A 26,218-nucleotide genomic window follows, 5' to 3' on the forward strand; every position below is an offset into this window, starting at 1 on the left:
TGAGTTTAGATTTCTGAGCGTTATGTAGGGTTTTTTGTTTTGTTTTGTTTTGTTTTTTGTCTAAGTCCCCCTGTTGGAGTGCTATTAGTGACCACCTATGGTTGTTCTTTGGCAATCCTTTTATTTACTCAATCAGGTTGCTGCAGTTGAAGGAATATGTGAGGGTGTTCTTTAGACTTTACTGTTTGAATATGTCAGCTGTAAGTCATATCTGCCTGTGTTACCATGGAAACAGGAGCCAATATGTGTCAATACATGCAGATAAATGATTGATTTTAAATGTGCGCCTGAGTTTCAGCTGGTATTGGTTAAGTTATGAGGGTTTTTCACACCTTCAACGCTGAATTACAGCATGAATCCAAATGTAATGTACTTTTTTTTCAACCATTACTTCATGCAGGTCAGGGCTTTTTCAAAGCATGATGCATTAAATCTCTCATTGTACTGCATTCAATACACCTATTCACCTACTTTTGCAAGTAGGATGGTGATTTTGATGTTTAGTCTTGCATGCATATTTTTCAAAATCATCCCAAACTGCAATTCAAAATACCATTTAAAATATCTAAACTACACACTACATACAAAAATACATGTCTGAATACATGGCTGAAAAAATAAGTATAATTCCTAATTACTAATGTATTGGCTCTAAAACCACATAACACACATTCAAGTTAATGTATTTATAAGTAATTTCATATTTACTTGCCTCCATTTACTGCACACTCTCTGAAACCATATGGATAATAATAAACACTATCCTTCACATGGAATAAGTTAAGCCACAAATAAAAAAATAAAAAAACACTTCTATTAAGATCATAAACTGAATACAGAAAATAAACTAATTAACCAATAAAATCAAAAAGTAACTCTCAATGTTTGAGATACAAACTACCAAAACTCATTAATCTGGTTAGACTTGTTAATTACTGTTTTGATCATCACATTGTCATAGTCTTCTAAGCCACTGCTGCCATGCATGTTTTATTGAGATAAAATCTGTTTTTGGTAAGAATTTAACTTTTGTTTAAGATAAGAACAAATTTGGTGAAAAACATGACTCAATAAATAAGGAAATTGTCATGAAGAGAACAAGGAACCACCACAGGTTCTGAAATAAGCCCCTCCATCCCAGAGCCCACACTGTTCATGATGGTACATTTAGACCACACACCCCTTTTTCTAGCTGTAAATTTAATGCATTTGCAATTGTTATGTGCTATTTCAGTAGTATGCTGAAAGGCTGTGAACCTGAAGAAGTAGACTCCTTTGATAGCTGCCATGAAGATACCTGTAACAGCAGAGAAATGTCAATGTCAGCCATGTTTCTATCTCAAGTGAAAGGCAATGCTTGTGGTCACGCATATGGTACTTGTGGCTGGGTTGAAGCTCCACCAGTATCTGTGCAGACTTTGGATAGTGGGATTTAAGTATTGAATGGTCCAATCTTTGCTGGTGAGCTTGTCAAACAGAGAAAGTCATCTGGAAAATCTGTTTCACTACAATGTCTCATCTCACATATTGATACCAGTCTGTCCATTTGTCTGTAAACACTGGTCAGTGCCGCCACGCTCTTGTTCAGCACACGCCCCAGACAGTCCCAGCAGCACCAGCAGCAGAGTCTTCCTCTTTGAAAAACCACTGTCTAGAAACTTTCCTCAAACATGGAAAAAGATGTTAATGTGAATCACATATCCTGTAAATATTTACCTGCAGAGCTCTAATCTCTCAAACACACAGATACACACACACACACACCCTCCATACAAACCTGGGACCTTTTTTATTCTGACGCAATGCCCAGAGCTGATTTTACAAGTCCATTGTTCCTTTTAGTTAGTTAGTTAGTTAGTTTACAGCTTAGTTCTATTTTTTATATTTAACTATTTTTTTAACCAGATTAAAATAATAGAAAATAAGACTTTGACAAATATCTGACTTCTGACTCATGTCAAATGAATGTGACTGTCCAGTAGGTTATAAATCTTTTATATCCCTGCAGGTATTTCTCTGCTCTGTTGGTATAATAAATTCTTACAGCAATGATCCAACAACTGTAGCATCTCATGTGGAACTTCTGAGATGGACAGGAGAACTTACTCCTTGACAAACACACACAACAGATCTATTTTACTCACACAGTCAGTCCTGCTGTCTTTGGCTGACTCCTGCTGTTCTGTTAAAAATATTAAATATCAATTCAGTTTACTGAAACACAAAAGGAATTGAGCTTTTCTAATTTTCAACGCGAATTGTGAGATGAATGGCCGCACAGCTAGCTCTCCTTTCAGATCCGAGTGAAGCGACTGGTCAGCCTTGTTATCAGGCGCCTGCATATCCAACGACAAGTCCAGAACAAGCCATGAAGCGGTCTTATCTGCTGAAATCTCTCCCTCCTTCTCAGTTGTCCTTCATTATTTTATGTTCTCTTTATCTGTGACAGGCAGCATTGTTTGAGGCTGTGTGTTAGTGTGTGAGGCATCTTTTGCCTGTTGGTGTGTGTGCTGCAGGGAGTGTGAAAGGTTGGTAACACTTCTATCATTGATAAGCTCATCATTCAAAGCTCTCACAGGTGATGTTGAAGCAGATCAGGGGACAGGAGCTTTTTACAGCAGCTGCTTTCCATTACATTTGAAGGACAGTAGAGGAGGAAGGGACTGAAGAACAATGTTTGGAAGAGATTACATTAAACCAATATACGGGAGGAAACGTAATTGTCAGTGAAGTAGGTTATCAAAGATGCTCTGGACCAGAGCCAGCTTTTCATTGTTGTTGTCATTTCATGCAGAACAATCCTCACTTTATGTCATTACTTTTGGATTCAATTTATTTCATTTACACCAACAAAAAAAACAAAATTTTCATGCAATCACTGTTTTTTCTATTTATCACAGCTTGAAGAAACATAGTTTTATTCTATATTGTGAATGTATGTGTTTGTGCATATTCAACAAGCAAAGACAGCCGAACAAGCCCACAGCAGTCTCAGCCCAAGGCCATTTTGGCCTTTTATTTCTTTCAGCACCACTTGATCACACATACGCTCGCTCTTAGACACATGTGGCCACCATGATGATGAAGATTGATTAGGGTAACCTCCTTTTAGTATCAAACACATAGTCTTGCAGTGCATTCAGGGAAGTAATACAAAAGACAGGCAATGGAGATGCACACAAAGCAAGTGAAATAATGCAAGTTTGCTGATGCTCTTATACATATGGTTCAAATGTATTGACATGAATAACCATGTGTATTGACCATGACAACCAGATCCATGAACACGTGCACTCTGCTGAGACTGATTTGCAGATGACCGTACCTTGAACTTTGCTGCAGTGTCTTCACTATTGATAAATTATAGTGAAGCAGTGAACCAAACTGTATTGAAAAAGATAAATACCGCAGCAGATGGCACAAAAGAATATAAGCATATAAACTAGACAAAAAGGAAGGAGAAAAGTTAAACGCAGAAATATAGAAAAGAAAATGAAGACAGAGGGACAGAGATGCAAGCAAGGGTGAAAGTGTGAATTGAGCTTGGTGTCAGTGAGGGGTGATGTATAGAGGAGAAGGTGATGAGAGTGAGCTGGCTTCTCTTTCAGCTCCAGTAGTAATGCCCCTTTCCAAAACATCACTCATATTTAATGGAGCACAGCTACAACGGAGAGGAGGAAAGGGACAGCACATAACTTGCTTTCACCAACTACACACACTAGACTGTACTACACTGATATATGCAGACAACCCAACATATCACAGACGCAGGTGAATGGGAAGGGGGGGTGCCACAGGCCAGAAGGACAAAGCACAGAGGGGTATGAAAGAACAAAGAAGGAATAAAAGAGAATCAGCATTCCCGTATAACTACAGGTAAAAGTGAGGGGAAAAGCCGTAAAGGTGGGAAGATTATCCTCCACTGAGCTTATCTTTACTTTGTTGGCTCGCTCGTCACACCAGAGAGCCATTGGAAAAAAGATGCTGTGACAAAGTAGAAGGTAAATAGAGAGAGGGAGACATATATCACAAAAAAGAAATTTCATTTCCTAGTTTTGCCACCCATGTATCTCTTATCCTTGATGAGTCACCTAGTCTTGTTGATTTCCAGTTCAGCTTTGATATTCCTCCATATTCTCCTATTGCCAGGTTAGACTTGGAGCTGCTGTGGGGAAAAGAAAAAGTCTTCATTGTAAAGTTCATGAGTAAAGAAGTATGAATTCAAATAAAAATTTATCTTTTTAGATTTAGCTATAGTTGTTAGTCATTTGAAATCATAAGAAGGACTAAATAAATATTTTCACTAAACCTTTGTTCTCACTGGTCTTTTCACCAGGTTCAGGCCTCAATGATGGCCAGTGGCATGCGATACGTTTGGTTGCCAAGGAAAACTTTGCCATGTTGGCAGTAGACAGCGAGGATGCATCTGCTGTGAGTTCTACCTCACCTCTCAGCATCACCACAGGAGGAACTTATCACTTTGGAGGTAAGGGCTCTCTAACAACATCGCAGATGACCTGATGTGAACAGCACACCATCGACCTCTGATCATCATTCCACCACATTCCTTCACTGTGCCATCAGGGAAGCATCAGTTTAAGCCATTTTCTGTGCTCAGAGAGGTGAAAATAATGTAGGGAATGCCTTTCAAGTTGCATCTCAGTCAACCATTAACACATGTCTTGAAGTTCTGTCAAACTCTTTTCTTGTGTGGAAATTATACTATAGCTGCTAATTCCAAGTTTAATGAAGATGACTGCAACACAATTTATATAAATATAGATAGATAGATAGATAGATAGATAGATAGATAGATAGATAGATAGATAGATAGATAGATAGATAGATAGATAGATAGATAGATAGATGCATCCTGGAATGTATGCTTTATTTGAGCTACAGTGAGGCTTATGTAACATAAGGCTCATGGATCATTATGATTTTAACAGAAAAAAATAGTATTTTTTTTATATGTAATCCTTACAGAGTCTCTGCAGAAGTTTTCCAACAACTAACATCGACTGATAAGCCTTTCGTGGCTGGTTGGATGATTGACCCAAAAATTTGCCATCTCAAGAACAATAAACCTTTGTTGCTATAGACCGATAGTCAAGCTAAGCTAACAGCTGCTATCGCTACAGCAAGATCTTCATCTTGAATGCTGATAAAATGCATTTGTGACACAGGTGTCTAATCAGATTTACTCTAATCACTTAATTTTCTGAAATATTTGTACAAGACATCACACCCAGTAAGCAATAGCTAAAGCTTGCTCTCCTAACTTGCATTCAAACTCACCCGATGAGAAATGTAAACTGCACAAATTGCTATTTGTAGTTTGCATCCAGTTATCCCTCCTGATCGCCGAAAGCCTGACAACATTCTTCTTCTTTTGGTAATCGATAGAAAGAAATATCTGGGTCTTCTCTCTTGTTGTCACACTCAAGTGCACAGCATATGTACAGCACCTCTGACAACATGAATGAGCCATTGTAGCAGCAGATACCAGAGCAGGTACTGAATATGGTGGCAGATAGAGTTTTAGTGCGGCAAAGCGCATCTGTGTCATCAGCTACAGAATATAAAAATATATGAAGCCTGTGAGTCTGGGCTTAATTTTATACAGTATATTCCACCATGTACCACTACCAATAAATTTTTTCTTATATGTAGCTTTTATAATTTGTTTATTTTTACGTTTTTTTGTTGTTGTTTTTTTTCAATTAGTGTGCATCCTATAAGCAAGAGCTCAGATGCTACAAGCCACAGCTCACACAACTACACAGAGATAACGCAGACAGCAGCCTTAATCTGTCTGAATTAGAAATATGCCAGGTTAATGATGCCAGGCACCGTTATCTGTCTGCTAAACGATGTGTGTGGGGAGCAGAGTGGAGGTGGAAGGGTCTGTATGAAATTACAGTAACTGAGAGAGATAGTCTGGCACTGATAGCTCCATCAAGTCTCTGTCCCTCCTCTCTAACAAACCCCAATCTCCTCAATCAAGAAAAAACATTTCCTCAGGCCAGTCAATAAGGATCAGGACCCTTCAAACACACACACACCCATGCACACACCCAGCTTCTTTTACACTGTTGTCTCTTTTAATTTACTTCTCTCTGGTGCCGGGTAAACTCTTCAACTCCACAGTAACTCTACTTTTTATTTATGATGTCAGTCTTTTTTAGGTTTTTATACACTAATGTAATTTCCTTTTTTTATTTTCCTTTTGCCTTAGTCAACTCTGTCAATCATGGACTGCTTCAATTCAGTTTAACCCTTTCCATTTTTCATTTTTACTCTTAAATCTACTTTCTCTCTTCATCCAGTGTCAGTCTTCTCTGATCTTTCCTCTACTTCTTTCCTCTCTTCTCCAGTTTCCATTTTGATCCAATTGGTGATTTATTGATTTTTGCAAGCAGAGCTGTGAATCAATAGTGGCTGAGAGGAGAGGATCTCTGTAATGTCTTTACTCCTTGAAGAGGGCATTGGAGAAAGATGGATTAAGGAAGAGTCAGACGGAGGGGAGGACAGAGAAAAAAATAGTGAAGAAGAGTAAGTTGTGGCAAGCAGAAAGATGAAGAGGGGAAAGGTTTCAGAGCAGATGTGTAAATGTTTGCGGGTTAATAGGTGAGAGCAAGCCTGGAGACAGTTTAAACAGCATAGATAAAGTTGTATGTATTTCTTATATGCATGATTCATGTATATGTAGTTTACATATATATATCATCTGCAGGATATAATGGAAACAGTGCAACACTAAAGACTATGCATCAAATCTGTGCACAGTATAATATAGGGCATCACTTTACATTTCACATTGAACATATGCACATGCATTCCTCAAAGAAATCCACTCACTCACATGTATCGTTGTAGTTTGTGAACTAAAACAGCTTTTCCAGTGTTTTTCCCCGATGACAGCAGTAGTCTGCAGTCTGAATTAGCAGCAGCTGTGACTGGGGCTTTACTCGTTAATTTTACATGACATAATGAATGCTGTGGAGCAGGGAGCCGCGTGATAAACACAAGTTTGAAGGCTGCAGGGGATACAAAACTGTTTATTATTACTATGGCAAGAATTACAAAGTGATGTTTTGGCCACCAATTCTCAGACTAGGGAAAAAGTTTTGAAGACTTTTCTGAAATGGAGTCTAAACAGAATTCTAGACACTTTGTGGTTGTTTGATTGTAACCTAATCTTTGGGTTTGGTTACAAATTTGCATAATGCTCTGCTGTCAGTCCAGATTTTTCTCCATAATATTGAAATTTGTGTCTCTGTGGGGCTGTTTTTGTCCAAAAGCCCTGAAACTCCTTTACCTTCCCTTCTGAGGAGAACTTGCGCTCAGCAATAATTTCTGAAACATTTATTCAAAACACTCAACCTCATCACAGGCTAATTTCCATCCTAGAACAGAAGTAACAATCATACACTGAGAGCACCAAAGATAGTTTAGCCTTTAGCTTGCCCTCAATTATTCTCTCTGATCGCTCAACTTGAAGAGTCAAAGAGGCCACGCAAATTAAGCTGTCCTAAAGCTCTCTTACAGTTTTCCATCAGCCCTTTCTGCCACAGAGACAGCGTGCCACAATTAGCACAGACCCTTTAGCTTTATGAAGACTGTTCTTTAATGTACGTGACAAGACCTGACATAATTGTTCTGTGTAATTTATGTAGGTTCAGTCATCCAGGTAGCCATCTGTTTGGAATCTCATGGCTTTAAGGCATCAATCTGCTGTTTTCATTGGCAACTCTTGTTGATTATAGGCCAGATCTCCATGCTGCTCATTGCTTTTCTTTGGTTCTGTGTTTTTCTTTCTTTTCTGTTTTGTTTTGTTTTGTTTCCTCCTGCCAGTTAAAGTTACTTAGACAAAGATTCAGAAGCAGTAAATCAAACATATTAACGTGTTGTGGCTCCGCAAAACTCATTCCAACTACAGAAATGGATGATATCCTTAACCTAAGCTTTTGGCTTGAAGGGAAAACATGTTCGATTATCTTGAAGAGTAAATTGGCCTGAAAAATGGTCAAATGCAGTCTTTTACAAGATAATTAAAAGCCTTTATTTTTAGATGGAAAAATATTTCATTAGACTTCTGTGGCAAACATTGCCCAGGGAAATCTCACTAGCTAAGCTAGTCTTACTCAGGCCTACTGGTTAGCAGCCAAGGAAATGACAACAACAACATAAAAATGGGGAATAGATTTTGAACAATTGGGGGGAAATAAATTTATCAGTGGGAGGGAAAAGTCACACAGCTCAAAACATACTCAATGTCACATAGATCATGTGTTTAAGAGATCCAAAACCTATTTTTAAAAAAAAGAATAGAGCATTTGACCAAAAGTTCACCTGCTTTTAGCAGTACAATCTCAGCTATCGTTATAATATCACCTCCTCTGATATTCCTCATAATGCCTTTCAACACAACAAATTTTAAAGTTCTTGGATCATTATGCCACATTTCCATAAAATGTGATGCATTTGCATAATCTGTGGTTTGTGTTTGTTTGTTTTGTATTTTTGTCCAAATAGCATTTTCTACAACCTTGTCCTTGACTCTTGTCTTGGTGCGTCCAGTATAGAAAGATTCACATGGACAATTTAATCTACAGATAAAATAAATTGTGTATATGTTCCTGATGTTATTCATATATTAAAACAAATTGGTTTTTACTACATTTCAATAGGCTTCACATTGATTGTAACTTCCACATTTAAAGTTCCACAAGGTTTTTGTAGCTAAGTAGATTTTTTAGGAGAGGGTAAGTAACTCCTTCAAAGTCAGTGCACATCTAAATTAGAAGGAAGGTGGCTGAGGAACAGCCACTCTGAAGAGTCTTGCAATTTGCATGGGGTGCTCCTTATTTCACTGTATTGTGTCACAAAATAAGCTCTTGTCAACAGTTGTTCTTTCTTTTTGTCCTAAAGTCGGTGTTTCCTATCGAAAGGCCTTCCTCTTTGCCATGTTTTTTCTGTCTGTGTGCACCAAAATGTTCTATTTGTTCTGTTGCCTTATTGTTAAGATTCTCTTCAATGTTAAATATACAGTATACTCTAGCCATTGAACTGGATGTGTACTACTGACAAAATAAAAAAGGTAAACTTTACTAAAGAATCAAAAGATCACTTTGACAGATCTCCACAAAAAGATCCAAAAGCCTCTTCCAAAGCCATCGTTTCAACATAAACGATATGTGCATTGTTCTTTCTTGCTCTTTATCATTCCCTTGTGGAACTTGGAGTCAACATCCTTTATTAAAGAATATGTTCTATTGAAAAATATTTTTCAGAAAATTGTTTTTTTTTTAAAAGTATTTTAGTTTAGTGTTTCTGTTTTTATAAATGAGAGAGGAAGGGGAACTGAGCTTCAATATCAGTAGTCAGTTTCACTATATAAGTATTTTTCCTCTTCATTTGATTATAGGCAGAAAATCAAATAAAAACTGCCTCACAAAATTAAATTAGGGCTCATCACAGTTAATTTGCAGTTTGACTGTAACACAGATGGAGAGATATAAAAAAAAGCTCAAAACACTGTGTCTTACATGACCTTTACAGTATGATATAATGGAATTAAGAAAGCTTCAGTTCACCTGGGTGATGAGTAATTTTCCTGTGAATGCATTCAAACGGATACTTGGCAGCTTCAAACACTTAGACACAAACACTCATGAATTCATGAATGCGTTTGACACAAGAGCATTCTGTGAGATAATCAACCATTTGTATGTAATTCGATGTCAAGTGACTGAGTTAATGTGCATGCAGCAGTGATTTAATCTGTTTCAGTGAAGTATTTTGCAAATACATGACACACAATATATGTGATATTCTATTTAGTGCTTTAATTGTTTTTAAATTCAAATGAATAACATTGATTTGTAATGTCAAGACAAGAACATTTGCATAAAACTATTAGCTTTTATCGTTTGTCATCAAATATTTGGTCCTGTAATGCTTCCACAGATAACCACATTTTCTAAGTGGTTGTGTTGATGTATTTTAATGACTGAGAGGATATTGTGCACATAAAAAAAATTCCTAAATATTTTACAGGCAATCAAATTTATGTAAATGATACCTTTTGCCTAACTTGTTTATTATCTTGTATGTTCAGCTTGTCCTTCCCTTTAATCCTTTTTTCAGAAACCCAAATCCAAACTTTGAAAATAAAAAAGAAAGAAGAAAGGCAAACAGATGACAAATGTCAGCTGGAAAAAAAATGGCAACATTTCAGTATGACACATTTCTCTGTTAATCCAAAATGATGTACTCTCTGAGAACATTTACCTTTGACTTCAGTAGCTCTAAAACGACAAGTCAAGAAGTGTAACTGTCGTGCCTTTTCTGGCTTTTGTGCTTTGAAATTTATTCTCTTATGCCTAAGGTTACAAGGTTACCAGATATGATACTTGAATGACAGTAGAAAGGGAAAGGCTGAGCTCTGACTCTTTTTAGTCTAACCCTTAAATCTGCCCTCTTTTACTCTGTACATACTCTGTGAATTTCTTTTATTTCATCCTTTTTTTCATCACTTCTGTTGTCTTTCCTCTCCATTCATTCCAACATCTTTAACCAGGTCACCCCCCCCCCCTCTCTTTCGCTTCCCCCTATCTTTTCTTCCTCCCCCCTCGTCTCTGCTCCTCTGTCCTTCGAGCGCCTGTTTTTTGAAGCAGGCTCCTGAACCCAAAGCCTATTTTACGGGGAGTAGTTTTCTCATGCCTGATGCTGTGCTTAGAGAAATTAGTAAGTGACTGACACAAGACATTCACAAATTGAATTTCTCGAGGTAAGGCAGACTCTCACACAAACACACAAGGCTGGATTCATACTCTTTCCTCAACATAAACAGATGACAAATGCAACACTAATGAAGGAGCTGTCAGTCATGAGACCATGCACTCCAAAGTTTCTGATTCTGATGTTGGACATTAATGGAAAAGGAATATTTATTATCCAGAATTTTATTATATCAACACATTGAACACTTACAAACTAATTTCTTCACATTGTTGTTAGTTCCTGTTGTTATGAAAAAGCCTTTTTTAAATTTTGACTGTAGATCAAACGGATATTTCTATATTTTCATACCCTATTGATTTAATTTAAAATGTTTTGTTATCCATAAATTTTCCAGAAATTCTCATATGCAGCTAAAAGATGAGAAAGATCTGTCACATTTTGTGTGAATTAATACATGTTGTAACTAGAATTACTTAGCACCTTCTCATCCATTCTCCTGCATATTGCAGCCTCTTGCTCTTCACCTCAAGGCTTGTGCTGAATTAGACATGAGACTCTGACAGCCACATTTATCAAAGAACAGCTCTGTATGTGCACCATGTGTCATTTTGTGTAAGTGCAAATTGTTCATGTTAATCGGGCCTGATGGTTGCTTATGGTCCTTGACAGTGTTGCTTGAGTGCAGAATTGTTTGAGGTGCTTATATATCTACTGTATTTTAGTTGCAGAAACTAAATCACAACTGGGTGAAAGTCCAGCATTTGGTGAACAGATAAGTACATTTCATCCTGGGGGGACTTTAAAAAAATATACATATCTGGGAAAATGCCTCTAAATGCATTGTGGCCTGAGGTGTGCCCAGGATAAGTGGAGCTGCTATTGTTCTTCCAGTGTGTATTGTAAAAGAAGCTCTTTGGGCACAATAGGGGGGCTGTGAAAGAATGCCAGAAGCCCGGCATGGGATAATTGTTGCTCCAGATGCTGAAGCGATATCTGGTGTGCTTATACTACAAATTAAATCTGCACAATGTCTGTGACTTAATGAAAGAAAGAAAGTGCTCCACTCATTTTAATTGAGAATTTAGACGTGCTTGCTTGTCCACGACATGCAGATGGATGACTGTACAGTCTATCTATGTTTTTAAAAGTTCCACCTATGTTTGACTCATTTCTACACTGTCTATCAACTCTTTATGCTTTTACCTTTTTGGAATCCAAATTAGTAATGTTTAAGATTTTTATCAGTTGTAAAAAATGATATAAGATCATTATTAATCTGGATTTTAAAAAAAAAAAAAATCATCAGTGATGACAACAACGATTTTCAGTTTTCTCTGTATTTCAGACAACTTTATTTATCCTAGTGACAAATTCCTTGGCAACTTGTTTTGCAAACACAGGCAACAGCAACCATCACTTGGATCAGTGATCTTAGGGTGCATTCACATCAGGATAGTACGCCAGACTCGGCTCAGTTGTAGGGGCGTGTATCTATTCAGACCGAGATTGTGTTCACGCTGTACCTTGGTCAAACGCGCCAAACCTTTACAATAATATATCCCCATTCCCAACAAAGGTGGCGCTGCACTTTTATTGTGCAAAAGAGAGGACAAGACCCGCGTGAAGAGGAAAACTCTATTGCGTGTTAGTATGGAGAGAAATTTGTGTCTTTATTATTCAATCAAAAAAGTTAGATTTGAAACCAATAATGATTTTTGAGAGCAAAAGAAAAGGGAGGAATCTAATTTTTTGTAGAGATAGAAACAAATTGATTCCTCCTCCCTTTTTTTTTTGCTCTCAAAAATCATTTTTGGTTTCAAATCTTTTTTGATTGAATAATAAAGACACAAATTTCTCTCCATATGTTAGCAGCTCGAAACTATCGCTGTTTTGGGTTTTTTATGTTGTCTGATGCAAGTATACTGCAGAAATACACTGCAGCAATGGATGCAGTATGAACAACAGATGAGGCAGAGGACTCTTAACGCCATCACTATCTAAACACCCACAATGCAACACTATGTCAAATGCAGGAAGTGACTTTTTTTTAAGTGCACTTCCCATATTTGGTCTGCTTGAAACAAGCCAAGACCTGTGTTTGTAGGTGTACCAAATCCGCTTCTGTGGTCCGAATCAGAATTCGTTTGGAACATTCACATTTCCCAAAATGAATGACTTTCCAAGCAAACAGACTCGGATTAAATAAAAAAAGCTGCTGTGAATGTGTCCTTAGTCTCAAGGAAACATTAAAGGGGTAGTGAGCCCTATAATGTGTTTATCTTTACTGTGGACAACACAGTATAACTTAATTGTGATGATAAAAACCTGAACTGTTGTTAAAATTTGAATCTTTAAAATTTCTTTAAAAATGGGCCTGAACTGCAGCACTTTCAGCCACTGCATCAGACCGCAACAAGACACCACAGCTTTCTGGAGCCTGGTGGAATTGTTGTTGTGCATTCACATCAGGATAGTCTGCTAGACTCGGTCCAATTGGGGACCATTAAAAACCATATGTGCTCTACAACAAAATCATGAGAATGATAGATATGCAAAAACATCAATGATAGTTAAATAAAAAACAAATCAATCTTAAGAGATGAAATAATCCAATAAAAAAATCCTATAAAACCCTGTACATAAGTCAAAGTATTACATAAGTGTTTCAGCAAAAAGCCCATTTACTCTTAAATAGTGTCAAATGAGTGGGGTCTGTGTTTAAATGCCTAACTAGAGGAGTAAAAGATTTCACATAGAGTTTGCATTTGGGTGTGTTGTAGCATAGGTTGGAAGGCAGCAGTAAAAACTCTAAAATCTCAGTCTGGTTGGCAGATAATTATTTTCCCTTTCACAGCCTCCTGATTTTCCCAGATTGTACCCAAGTTCCTTTGCAGAATAACATGAATCTCTGAGCAGACTTTGACTATAATATTTAGGCTGTTCTATTCTCACACAGAGAGCCTGATACACCTGCATGGAAATTTTAAAAGGTTTTCAATAAAATAATAATACAAGTTACATAAAATATTATTGCAAACATTTAAAGACTGTAGCTTACACATTAAAAGAACTCTTTGTTGACCCCATTTGACAGTAAGGTCAGTGTTTTCCATTATTTAAGCTGAGAGACAAATATAGTTCCAAGATATTTATATGTGTGTGTATATATATATATATATATATATTTTTTTTTTTTTTTTTTTTTTTTTCCCCTTTCCTGTCATTCTACATAATCTTTTTAATACATTAAATGGGTCTTGTTGGACTGGAATACTATTTTTCAACAACAAATTTTGCAGATCATGGTAACACTATGTCTAGTGTACCCTGCCTTTCAACTGCTGATAACTGGAATAGCCTCAAGGAAGGAAGGAAGTAGCAGAAAGAAAGAAACAAAGATTCATGATAACATGGGTACTATTTTTTTTATTGAACCTAAACAAGTCTCTCATCAATAAAACGTTTATGTCTATAGATAGTTTGTTCCTGGATCTGGAGGGAATTCGTGTAATTATGTATAGTTGTTTGTTAGTAAATGCTTGTAATGCAATGCCCAGATGAACATTTGTAAAGTTTACCAAAGTAACACAAGGGGAAGCTGTTGAAGTGTTGCATTCCAGTTTTCTTAACCCATCACTGAATAATGGTGGTGTTAGAAGTGTTGTTTGCATGTGTTGTTGCACCTTACACTGGACATTTTGTAGAGATAGATGAAAAATGAACTCTGAATTGTGCCAGGGAGTTGCTGAAAAGAGCAGAGCTGTTTGTGAATTGATAAGAGAAAGTGGGTTATGCAGAAAAACAATAAGCTGAATCCACAGAGTCATTATGCTAAAGAAGTGTTAAATACCATTTTTGAGGGGACAAATTAAAGTCCCGAGCAATGATGGCCATAATCAAACAAAATATCCCAAAGTTTAAGCTTTCTGTGCAGTGTGCAAAACTTATAATCTACTTTGGAAAAAAAAACATTTTCTAAATGTTTACATGAAGCTTTTCACAAATGATTAGAGAGAAGTTGGAAACAGTTTACACTCTAACAAATATTAGATATTTTTGCTTCATAAATATTTGTCTAAAGGTCTTTCCACACCTTCCCCGAATATTTCATCTGAATAATTTGCACGACAGTATTTTTTTATTAGTGTAAAGTCAATGGGAACTTTCGCATCAGCTCATTAAACAATGAAACTCCCCATGTTCTCCTCTCTTTTCTAGAATAGGCTGTACCCAGTGTGCTCTTTTTGACTTTTCTTTTGCACCATCAGCACACTGCTGTTGTGGCTTGATGTGGAAGTTTTCATTATTTTGCGTCACACATGGTGTGCATAAGCAGAAACTTAATATTTCACTGGCAAATTATTCGCAATTTCATGTCCATATTGATCCCAACGTGCAAAGTACTTAGCAATAATAATTTAGTCTTGTGGGAATAATTAGGTTCCTTATTATATTTCAGGTCATAAATATAGAAAATCTAAAAGGTTTAAAACATTTTTGACATCAGCATTGACGAGTGGATGAGAAACGTAACTTGGCAGCTTAGATAGTAAAGTTGAGCAACAAGCCTCCATCAGGTGTCATGGCCCAAAGTAACATTCATCCTCCCACAGTTTCATGCATTGTGCTGCTCATTCTGCCAAACTGTCAGGAAGGCTACATATCCTTTGCATTCATAAGCTGGCTACAGGACAACATGCTGCCAGCGAGCAGTCTTCTCTGTTTCCCGTCTTCTCTCTCTCCCCCTCCATGTGTCACTCTCTTGTTTTTTTCCTTTTTCTTCTTCCCTGTCTGTCTCTTACTCCTCTGGAAAGACAGCAGGCAGGTGTGGCAGGAGAAGAGACAGATGGTAAGGATGGCAGGAGAAATTTTTGGAAGGACAAAATGAATATCAGAAGATGTGAAGGGAGGAGTGAAGACAAAATCCACACACAGACACACACCTTTTGTTCTGCAAGTTTATTATCTTTGTGCCAATCAGCCACATAAACTTGTTATGTTTGTGCCCATACATGTGCACACACGGCATACACCCACCCACAAAAAGCTTTTTTGACGTTTTGGCCTTGAGGGTGATGGGCAAGCTGGAGAGTATGACAGCTTATAACATTACAATGATGGAGATGTCATTGAGTGCCAGTGTTTTATGACTTACCTGTGTGCTTGTGGCAGAGATAGATTCAGGGTTCTCATCTCCAATATACAGTATACACCTGAACTCCGTAGATATTCATAAAATAAATGTATGCAGTAAACTGAAATACAGTGTTGTATGCAGCAGCATAACAGATTGGTACAGGTAGAATACATGCCGGTTGTGGTAAAGCCAAAAACTTTATGCATAAAAGATAATGCAAAAACATAAAACACACATATACACATTACGCACAAAGACTTGTCCTAGTCTTGTCCCCATTTCATTCAAGGCCCACTGGGCCTTCTAGATGGGCCATTGACTTCTCGATGTCATAAAGGTACAGTATACAGTAAAATGTGTATGTCCTCTAGCCTATTGCTGTCTTAGCACATGTAGCAAGGCTAATGGGCCTTGTGGAGAAGCTCTAAAGCATGAAGACTGATGGAATTTCATGGTTTAAAAAAGTGCCAATTACTGGCCACAGATCTGGTCTGTTGTTCCTCATCAAGGTTGATGTTGTGATTTTGTATGTCTTCCTTGACATAAGTTCCTCTTTTCATGATGTCTTTTAAGTTGTGGATGAAAAGAATCTGCTGTGTTTCTTCCCACGCTGTTTCACTTCACTGTTCAAACAAGCTGCTCTGCTCGCCTTTGTTTCTGTTCCTACTCGTATTCTTTTCTGCTTTTTTGTTTTTTTTCATCTTTACCGGTCTGTAGTTGGCAAGTAATAAATAAAAGTTAGTGTTGTAATTTTTTGTTTTGTTTTGTTTCTTTGGTTCCTTTCAGGATATTTTCTACAAACACTTTTTCCACCATCCCAGCGCTCATTTCAGGGATGCATGCAAGCGATTGTGGTGGATGACCAACCTGCTGATATGCATGCAGTGGAGAAAGGCACTGTAGGAGCTTTTGAGAACGTCAGCCTGGACATGTGTGCAATTGTAGACAGGTAAGAGTGATCACGCTGCATGCATACGCATATATTAACTCATTTATGAAAAGAATGTAGACATTCCAGCCTATGCAGAATGCAAAAAAACAATGAGTGTCATAAGTCAAGAGGATTTAAATGGAAAGATTTACATGATGAACAGGATGCTTATGTAAATCTTTGAATTTTTATCCTGAGACTTATTACTTTGAGTTGAAATTGTTGTCTATGTAAACTTACAAGAGTTACTTTTCCTTATGGCTCATTTAAATATGCTTGTAATACTAAGAAATGGATGTGAATTGATGGGGTAAAAGAAAAAGTTTGTAAGCGCTACACTTTTTATCCAAATTTGATAGAAAAAGGTTTAAAAACATTCTATCATCTCAATCAAATATTTAAAAGAAAATGAGCCACATAGTTTTGAATTTCACTGGCAAGTATTACAGCTGGAGATTCTCAGTGACACATCCAGATGTTGGCTCTCTGATAGCATCCATTATGACATGTTGACATTTCAATTTATTTCTCTGTTACAGACTAGACAAACAGATTGGGATGGATTTGTAATACATGGACTCATCCAAGCCTTGAGCTCAATTTGAGCACTTGTTTAAATGGAAACAGATGCACTCGTGCAGAAGATTCAGGCATTGTGAATAGGTCCTTTGCTTTGTACAAAAGAAAAATGGACTACATATATATAATGCTGTTAGAAGTTTTTCTCAGCATACTAATAGTGTAAAATTTTTTTGGACAAATTCTTTTGAAGTTCCAAAAATATCCAGTCTTCTATCCTGCGTCTTGCCATATTGCCCACCAACATGACTTCAGATGTTGTGTATCAGTGCTGCACTTCTTGGGGTGGGCCTTGTTCTGCCATGGAAGATGAATGGGTGCACTGTTGCCATCTAACTAATCAGAATGTCTTTGAAGGCAGTTCAATAGCCCTGTCTGACCTCCTTTTGATCAATGCCGTTCCACTGTGGGATTCTGTTTAGGTTGAGATTTAGGAAGAAACAGAGACCACACACGCACCTTCATGCTGACACACACAAAAAAGGCCATGTATTTTCCACAGTATTACAGTTATTTGGTGCCATAACAACACATGCATATGAAACCATCTACACACCCTGCAATCGCTGGAATCTTGCCATAGAGTTTCCTTTTTTCCCCAAACAAAGCCCAGAGCGCATATAGCTCATTTGGCTCAGTGTTCACAGCCTGCTAAGAATGGTGTATTCTTTGATTTTCAGTGTTTGTCAATTTCAGCCCATGGGGAAAGCTCAATGACATTTCATCTAAACTTCATAGTCTGCGTGAGCTGGATTGCATTGAGTGAAACAGGCAGTCTGTGTGTTTTCTACAGCTTTTTGGCTCATAGTGTTTCAGTTTTATACATAACCACATGAACAAGCCCAAAGTTGATTTTTCCAGCTTTCTCAATTCCGGATGCATCAGCACAAAGATCATGTTGTCTTACAACAGGATTGGACTACTTCTGTGGTACTTAACTGTCAGATTCCCAGCATGGCTGCAAAACTCTGTATTTTAAAAAAGATCCCTGCAGCTCTTCTGAGTGTTATTAGTGTTTGGTGTTTCACTGGCGGGCTTTCCTTTTCCTTTACTCACTTTTATTTAATAAAAACAAAATCTGATCAAGATATTCTAATTACATAACTTGTTTACAAGGATCTTATACAAGTAGGGCATGATGCATCTATACCAGGAATTCAAGTGTGGCCAGACTACAGTGGCATGGAAGAGATTCCCTGTTGATTAAAGATCTTTTAACTTGCAAAAGTTATGTGACAACATCATCCAGGAAATTTCACCCAATGATTCTTTTTTTTGTTAGATATATCATATATTTTGCTTAGCATTCCGGGTGGCACTGAGGTTCACTTAGTTCAGCTCTGGTGGCAGCAAAGCCGACTTCGAAAGGAGCAAAGCAGAAGTGCTTCCACTATCTGCACCAGAGTGGCAGCAGCATTAGCAGCAGTTATGTCCTAATAAGACCGGTAAATGTCAGCACAGGCCTGCAGTCTTTGTGATGCATGGTGCAGCATGTTATCGAACAGCTCATGCAATGATAAACGACTGATTTAGGAAATAAATGCGGATCAAACTATTGGAGACGGCACACTGTCTCCAAACCTATGCACCTCAAAATTCAGAAAAAAACAACAAATCAGCTGCTCCAGATGATTTATAGCAGCCTGAATGGGATAATGGCTAATTGTAGCTGTTTATAGTATTTGTGAATCTCTGTGCAACTCTGCAGCAGACTGTCAAATTACTCTTCCATTCAGCCTGAAGGACACCTGGAAGTGGTCAGTGGACAGGTGCGACTCGGATGAATCTAAGCTCCCAAAACTTCTGTCTCCTGTCTCTTGTTATAAGGATGAACCAATATCCTCTTAGCTGTTGTTCCTCAACTCGTCCTCAGTAAAATAATGCCACGGCTTTCACCTGACAGCTTGACAGATCCATTCTGATTCCAGGCCTGCAGCTGGAATAGGTAGCTACTTCCTGGGGATTTTTTTTTGGTCACCTCAAAATCTGGCAACCTTGAGCTTGTAGACAATGCTCTCCTCTACCTCAAAAGCCCAAATAAATTATAGTTTGTTGTAACAAAGTTGCACTTTTTTTCATTAAACCCAATGTTATCTCTGCAGTCTTAGAAGAATATCGATGCCCCTTTTGTTAGTCCAATATTGCTTTGGCAAGCAGCCCTGGCCTTTAGATCTGTTCTGCTTGTATTAATTATATTCATTCCCATACAGACTGAAAAACATACATTCCTTTTTATCCAACACATAGTGTAAATGTTTCTACTACTGTGTCTTCATCTCCTCAGATGTATGCCTAATCACTGCGAACACGGAGGTTGGTGCAAACAGACGTGGGACAGTTTCAGTTGTACCTGTGATGGGACAGGATATAGTGGAGCTACCTGCCACACATGTAAGTATATAAATATGTGTGACTGCATTTATGTTTTTGTCATTATTTGCTATTTTCTTTTCCCAGCACCGTTATACTCGTGTGCGTCAGGGTGTGCGAGTAATGGATTTGGCCTTCATTCCTTCCCCTTTGAGTGATTAAGCTGCTTCAAAATTCTGAGCACAGAGACAGACGAACTTTTGAAGTGTTCAGACGCCAAGCTTGTCCGTCTGCATTGTGTGTTTTGTTCTTGACAGAGAAAAAGAAATCCGACCCACTAAGCACCAGCGCACAAAGAAAAGCGAACGAGAAAAGGCTTTTTTGAGGCTTAAAATTTTGAGAATCCAGTCCCTTCTCCCATAAGCCACAAATTTTGTTCTCTTTTAAGTGAGGGCAAGTTACCAAAGTTCATGGAACATTTTGAATGTGAATATGTAAACTGAGTAACATCTAATACAAAAGAAGACTGAGAAAGTTTAACAAAGGAATAAAATGGGTAAAAAGGAGTAAAAGGCGTAAAAAAAAGATGGAGTTTTTTTTCGGAAAATAAGACCGCACAGAAAAATAAGCTGCAGTGAAATCAGAGGAAAAAAATATAAATAAATTTATCATTAGAGTAAAAAAAAAAAGTACATCAAGCTAGATGGATTTTGAGAAATGTAGGGTTTTTTTTAAAAATTATTTCTGCTTGAATCTCTGTCTGAGTCTAAAATGCCTCCTTTTTTATTTTCTGCATCTTGTTTCAATGTATACATTTAAATGTGTTTATATCCACTTTATAACAAAATGCTGCATTTTCCTGACATGGAAATGAAAGATTTTACTGAATGAGAACCAATCTGCTTCTGAACTCAATATTCAAATAAACATTAAGTAGTGAATGTAGTATTTTGATAAGGAAGAAACTAGTAAGTGAGTCAACAAGGAGTTGATTTCACAACTTGTGTAAAGAAGAATAAACATCTAAAGAACTAATTTTATAATGAAAAGTTTAGGGCTAGTAGACCAGGGCGCCCAGTTTGAGTTTACAAAGTCATGGGACAAATGGAGCAGCAAGTGATGTGAAGATGGACGAATAATCTTCTGATTTTCAGCTTTAACCTGGATGCCTGAACAGATCTGATGGAGCTGGTTTATGGCTAAATAAAGTTTTGTTGCCTCTGCCTTTCTGAGTGAAAAACAAATTAAAAACGGAGACAAGAAGAAAAGTTTGAAGACAACCTCTTAGTTTCATTTCAGGGGTTTTGTGGAAAGTTTGGTTGTCTAGAAATGTTCAAAGCTCTTGGAGCCTTGGAGAAGTACTGTGGTTACTCATGTAACCATTAATGAAACGTCATTTGAAGGAAGATTAATTCGCGAGGATGTGAAGGATTAATCTTCTAAATCCTTTTTTGCAGATACGTACTGATGGTTGCTGCGATTTTGGATTTGATACCAGTCACATTGCAGTTTTTGTTGTAAGCTGTAATATGACATGCAAGCCGTGTTTAATAATTATTCATTTAGAATCTGAAATAGATACTTTGGTCTTCCTTCTAAATTTGTCTCAGATCTTGATAACTTCTAAAAAGTCTCATTACCATCAATTCTCTGATAGCACTTATTCTTTGTTAAAGTTCACAGATAAAGTGAACAATGTGTTTTTCCTTCTCTCATTTTCACACTCACACAAGTGTATTTCCTAACATCCATTGCTCCAGTTTTGACTTTTAAAATAAAGGTGTGTTGTTTGGATAGATTTTTTTGCTGTATTTTCTAATCGAATTACCTTTAGAGCTGCTTTTTGGCAATCCAACAACCATGTTGCAGCCTTTGGCCAAAAGCTTTTAACAAGAACTGAAATCTCAGCGATTGTATTGATCCCAGTGAAACATCTCAGCAGGATTTCTTCTTGCCAAACACTGGTTTTCTCTGCAAGGAGCTACACCTCTAAAATCCGGTTTGGAAAGAGGGATATCACAAAAAAATGGAAATAAACCATTTCTACAAGACATAATGAAGAAAAACAACAAATGAAAAAAAGATTTTCAGTACATGAAAATACAGAGATAAAAACTTGAGCACAAGCAAACCGAGGAAGTGTTTTATTTTACCTTTTAAACTTCTTGTTGCTTCTGAACCTCCGAGTCAGTAAAGAAAGTTTTGCTTCAAGATGTCTCAATTTTCTTTGAAGTGCTTTTTTTTTTTTTTTTTTTAGTTCAATCTTAGCCTTTCTGTCTGTAGATCAACTCAAAGCTAACATGGTTATGCTGTCAGATACTCAGCAGCAGGGTGTTGACAGAGTGGAGATAATAAACTAGGAAACACACAAAACTGAGCGTGCACTCATATTTTACTGTAGATTCATCCTCTAATTCTGCATTTAAATGAGTTTTTCCTAATCTTATTAAGGAATATATATTTTAAAAGAAAGATTATGTGATAATTAACAAATAAAAGACTCAGATAGTTTACAATCACTTAGAAACGTACAAGAGGAGGCAGCCAGCTATAGATGCTACAAGTCTCTGGCAGAGGAATGATCCAAGTGTCTTAATAATTAATACAGCCAAAATGTCCATTTGGCAAATCTGTTTCCTGTGTATACAGAGACCAAGCAACAGAGTACATTTATAGATAAATCTGCAAAAAAAAAAGGTCTTGGAAAAGTTGAATACCTCAGTGCAACTTTAGATATAATGGAATATAAGCAGATACTACCATGATTAACTACCATATTTACCATATGCAGAATGTGGATATGGTAAATTATCCTAAATACAACAGGACAGACTGGACGCTGTCTTTAGCTTGTCCTCTTGTTCTTTTGTGTTCATACACAGATTCAAAATCTTGCTGCACGGGTAGTGATGAGCACCAGTAAAAGTAATCACATATTTCTCACTGCACTGGCTCCCAGTAAAGTTTAGAATAGATTTTAAAACTTCTTTCAACATATAAACGCTTTAAGAGTCAAGCACCAGGTTTCCTCAAGGAGCTCATAGTACCTTATTCCTCCTCCAGAAGTTTTTACTCACACAATGGAAGCCTATTAGAGGTTCCTGGAGTCTCCAGAAGCACAATGGGAGGTAAATCCTTCTGCCATCGAGTTCATCTCTAAAGAACTATGTTCCAGTTTGGTGTGTGTGTGTGTGGGGGGGGGGGGGGGGGGGGCTGACACACCTGCTTTGTTCAAGAGGACTTAAAACTTTTTGTTTAAATGAAGCAATGGGGGAAGGGGCTGAGAACTTTTGATTGTTTATTTTGCTATTGTGTTATGGTTTGTTTTATATGCATGGTAATGATGTTTTGGTGGTTTTACATGGTAAATTATAGCAAGAATGTGTTCATGTTGATTTTACACTTTAAATAATAGTTGACTGATTGATTAGAATATGATTCTGGACTTACTTTAACAGCATAGCCTTTTGGATTGGGTCTTATTGACGCTGATGCAGCAAAGTTTTTCTTAATTTAGGATAAGTAGCGAAGTTCTGTTTGAGCTCTTGTTGAACAGCTTCGTCATATGAATTCATCATTGGAAAACTGCACATCAGTGCACATCCCAACAACGCTGCAGAGGTGTTAAACACACACTGAATAAAACTTTTAGCTGATTTAAGGAGGATGCTACTTTGGACCACTGACCCCTCCTCCCTAATGTCTCATGTGTCATTGTTTCTCTTTCCTCCTGCTTACAGCCATCTATGAGCCTTCATGTGAGGCCTATAAACATCTCGGCAGATCTTCTGATACTTACTGGATTGACCCTGATGGCAGCGGACCTCTTGGCCCATTCAAAGTCAATTGCAACATGACAGGTGGGTGTGGTAAAGTCTTTTTCAGCACTGATTTGTTTTTTTATTTGTGTGTATTTGTTGTTGTTTGTGTGTGTGTGTGTGTGTGTGTGTCTTTGCTGCGCATGTCTGTTCCCATCTTTCTCGCTCTGTCCAGACCCATTGACCTGTGAAGGAAAAAAACTCTGCTGCCCTTCTTATTCCTAACCTCACATAGCAGCAGTCTTAACCTACAATACATGGGGTTTCCATGGCAACACATTCCCGGTTACTGACTGACATTTAAGGAGCAGCCAACACAGATGCTAAAACACACATACACAGCAACACAGATGCCACAAACATATATGAAACAAAACTGTTATGCAAATCTAAGTGTGCTCCCACATTTAAAGTGACATTTGTGGCACACAGCAACCCACTTGTCCACACTTGTGTTCACACACATACATTCACAGCAGAATAAGTAGCCTGTGGAACAGCAGTGCATGCAAGCAGAGAGAAGGCGAGACTTTTAATGAAATGTCATTGCACCCCACTGGCTAGCCCCTTAGTCACGCTGAATAGCACACTCACACACACCTCAGAAATGTTAAGAGTTTCTCTCTCTGACACACATATGTACGCCTCAGAGACCTGCAACACTTACTCATGTTCTCCCTGAATGGCAGTACAAATGAACATGGAGACGTCTAAGTGACTAGTTAATGCTGCAAAAGCCCACAAGTCTCTTTTAAACATTCCAGTTTTGTCACAGTGACTTTTATTCTACAGAAAATACATCCACTGCCACAACAGCTAAACTGTTGTAGCGTGTGTCGTTATATCAGCATGGGGTTAAATTACCTCCATGTGTCAATGTGCGTGCTTTGCGTGAATTCAATTCAAATTCATGAACGCATTTCACAGGTTTGATGTTTGCTTTAGTATAAACAGAAATTATATTCTGTTCAAACTCAAGTTTTTGTTTGTGTGTTTGTGTAGAAGACAAAGTGTGGACGATGGTTATGAACAACCTGCCACCCAAGACTGTAATAACTGGCTCTAGCAGAGAACGACGCACAGTCCTGCAGGTCAACTACAGTGCCTCCATGGACCAGGTAACACACACTTTACATGGATGATGCACACAAAAGTGTGTTACCGAGTGCAATATATGCTTATATTTAGAGTTTATGTCAGATGCTGTGGAATTTTCATTTTTCTGTAGTAAATGCTAAAAAAAATTGTATTTTCAGGATGAAAATATTTTGATTTGTTTCATTTAAAAAGTGATCTTATCTAAGTGAAATATTTGGGGGTGTTTTTTTTAATTTTTTTAATTGATTATTTGAACGCGCACCCACTCCAGTTGGTTAGTGCATGTGTGTCATCCTTCTGGTGTTTCATGTTTCTATCCATCAGGTTATCTGATTCATTCTGAAATCCTCTTTATTCCTCACTTTTTTCGGAGCATTTATTCAATTGTCAACTAAAATTTCATATTAATAAATGTTTGATTTTAAGAGATTCCACAGATTTTCGGTGACGCTTCAGTAGACCTCCACCAGCTTAGATATAGCAGCATTTTCCTTTGTGTTGAGTTGCCTTCAGGGCTGAACAAATTTCTCTCACACACTCAAAACATCACCCACTATCTGGTTCATTGAACTTTTTTACAATCATCCAAGCAGTCACAGCCACTTGGGAATTTTTTAAAAACTCTCAACTAAGATGAGACAGGTACAAAAATAAGCACAAATAATTGTTTCTGATTCATTTTTGAGTTTAAAAGGGGTTGAGCTCTAGTAAATTGTGTTTTGATCAAATATATGCAACAACAGAGTATGACTTTATTGGAGTTTTTTCTCAGTCATTGCCCCTGTTTAGAAGAAAAGGCAGAATAAGTGAAAAACATTGATTTTAGTGATGATGTAGTGCTGTAAATAAGCAGGTATGATTATCTCTAAAATAACTCCTGTGATGTTCTTCACATTTATAAATTCATTGTTTATTCTTTCTTTTTAGGCTAAATAAAAACATCACATTCCCTTATTTCCATGTTATTGGCCAATAACACCAACACACCAAAAAACTATCTGAATACAAGAAATCTGATTTATTTATTTATGCAATTTAAGTACTTAATGTACTTGGATCAAATCAATATAATTTATTACTTATACATATTTTGGTAATATATTTGGACATAGTTTAGTTCTTTTTTTTATTAATGTAATATATTTGACTACAACTTATTTTAATATATGATCCAACTAATTTAACAGTTATATTTAAAACCCTAATTAACCAAAATAGTGTTAATTAAGTCCAACAAAACAGTTTCATTCTATCTAATATACTCACAGGTCAAATCTGTGCATGATTTTTCTTGTTTTTAACATTTATTCAAATATATAAAAAAATCACATGACATTGTCTGTTAAAAACAACAAACTGTATATTTGTGAGCAAATATCCCTGAACATAATAAACTAACCGGTTATGAATTTGCAAACATAATTAGCCTTTGTCATCATAAGACCTCAACTTGCGCAGAATGTGCAGACATGTATCCACAACGTTTACAGTAGGAAATGAGCAGAACAGTTATTTTAGACAGATGACGACTTATTTTTTTCTAAACATTTTAAACCATGCGGCCAAAAACTGCCATGTTTCTAAAACAGTTTAATA

The 26,218-nt window shown here is 37.2% G+C and overlaps 1 protein-coding gene across 1 annotated transcript in view; it reads left to right on the top strand.

Annotated features, from left to right (window-relative positions):
• The window catches only part of cntnap2a (contactin associated protein 2a), a gene marked incomplete at both ends in the record, with an annotated part of 342,587 nt that overhangs the window by 200,254 nt on the left and 116,115 nt on the right, over positions 1 to 26,218 (top strand). The window contains 5 exons of the mRNA XM_079259621.1: positions 4,337 to 4,486; positions 16,673 to 16,835; positions 19,681 to 19,787; positions 23,447 to 23,566; positions 24,527 to 24,642. Coding sequence (XP_079115747.1) covers positions 4,337 to 4,486; positions 16,673 to 16,835; positions 19,681 to 19,787; positions 23,447 to 23,566; positions 24,527 to 24,642 — 656 coding nt within the window. The remainder of the gene's footprint in view (positions 1 to 4,336; positions 4,487 to 16,672; positions 16,836 to 19,680; positions 19,788 to 23,446; positions 23,567 to 24,526; positions 24,643 to 26,218) is intronic.

This window comes from Telmatherina bonti, assembly GCF_933228915.1.
Source record: "Telmatherina bonti genome assembly, chromosome: 20".
NCBI classification, from domain to species: Eukaryota; Metazoa; Chordata; class Actinopteri; order Atheriniformes; family Telmatherinidae; genus Telmatherina; species Telmatherina bonti.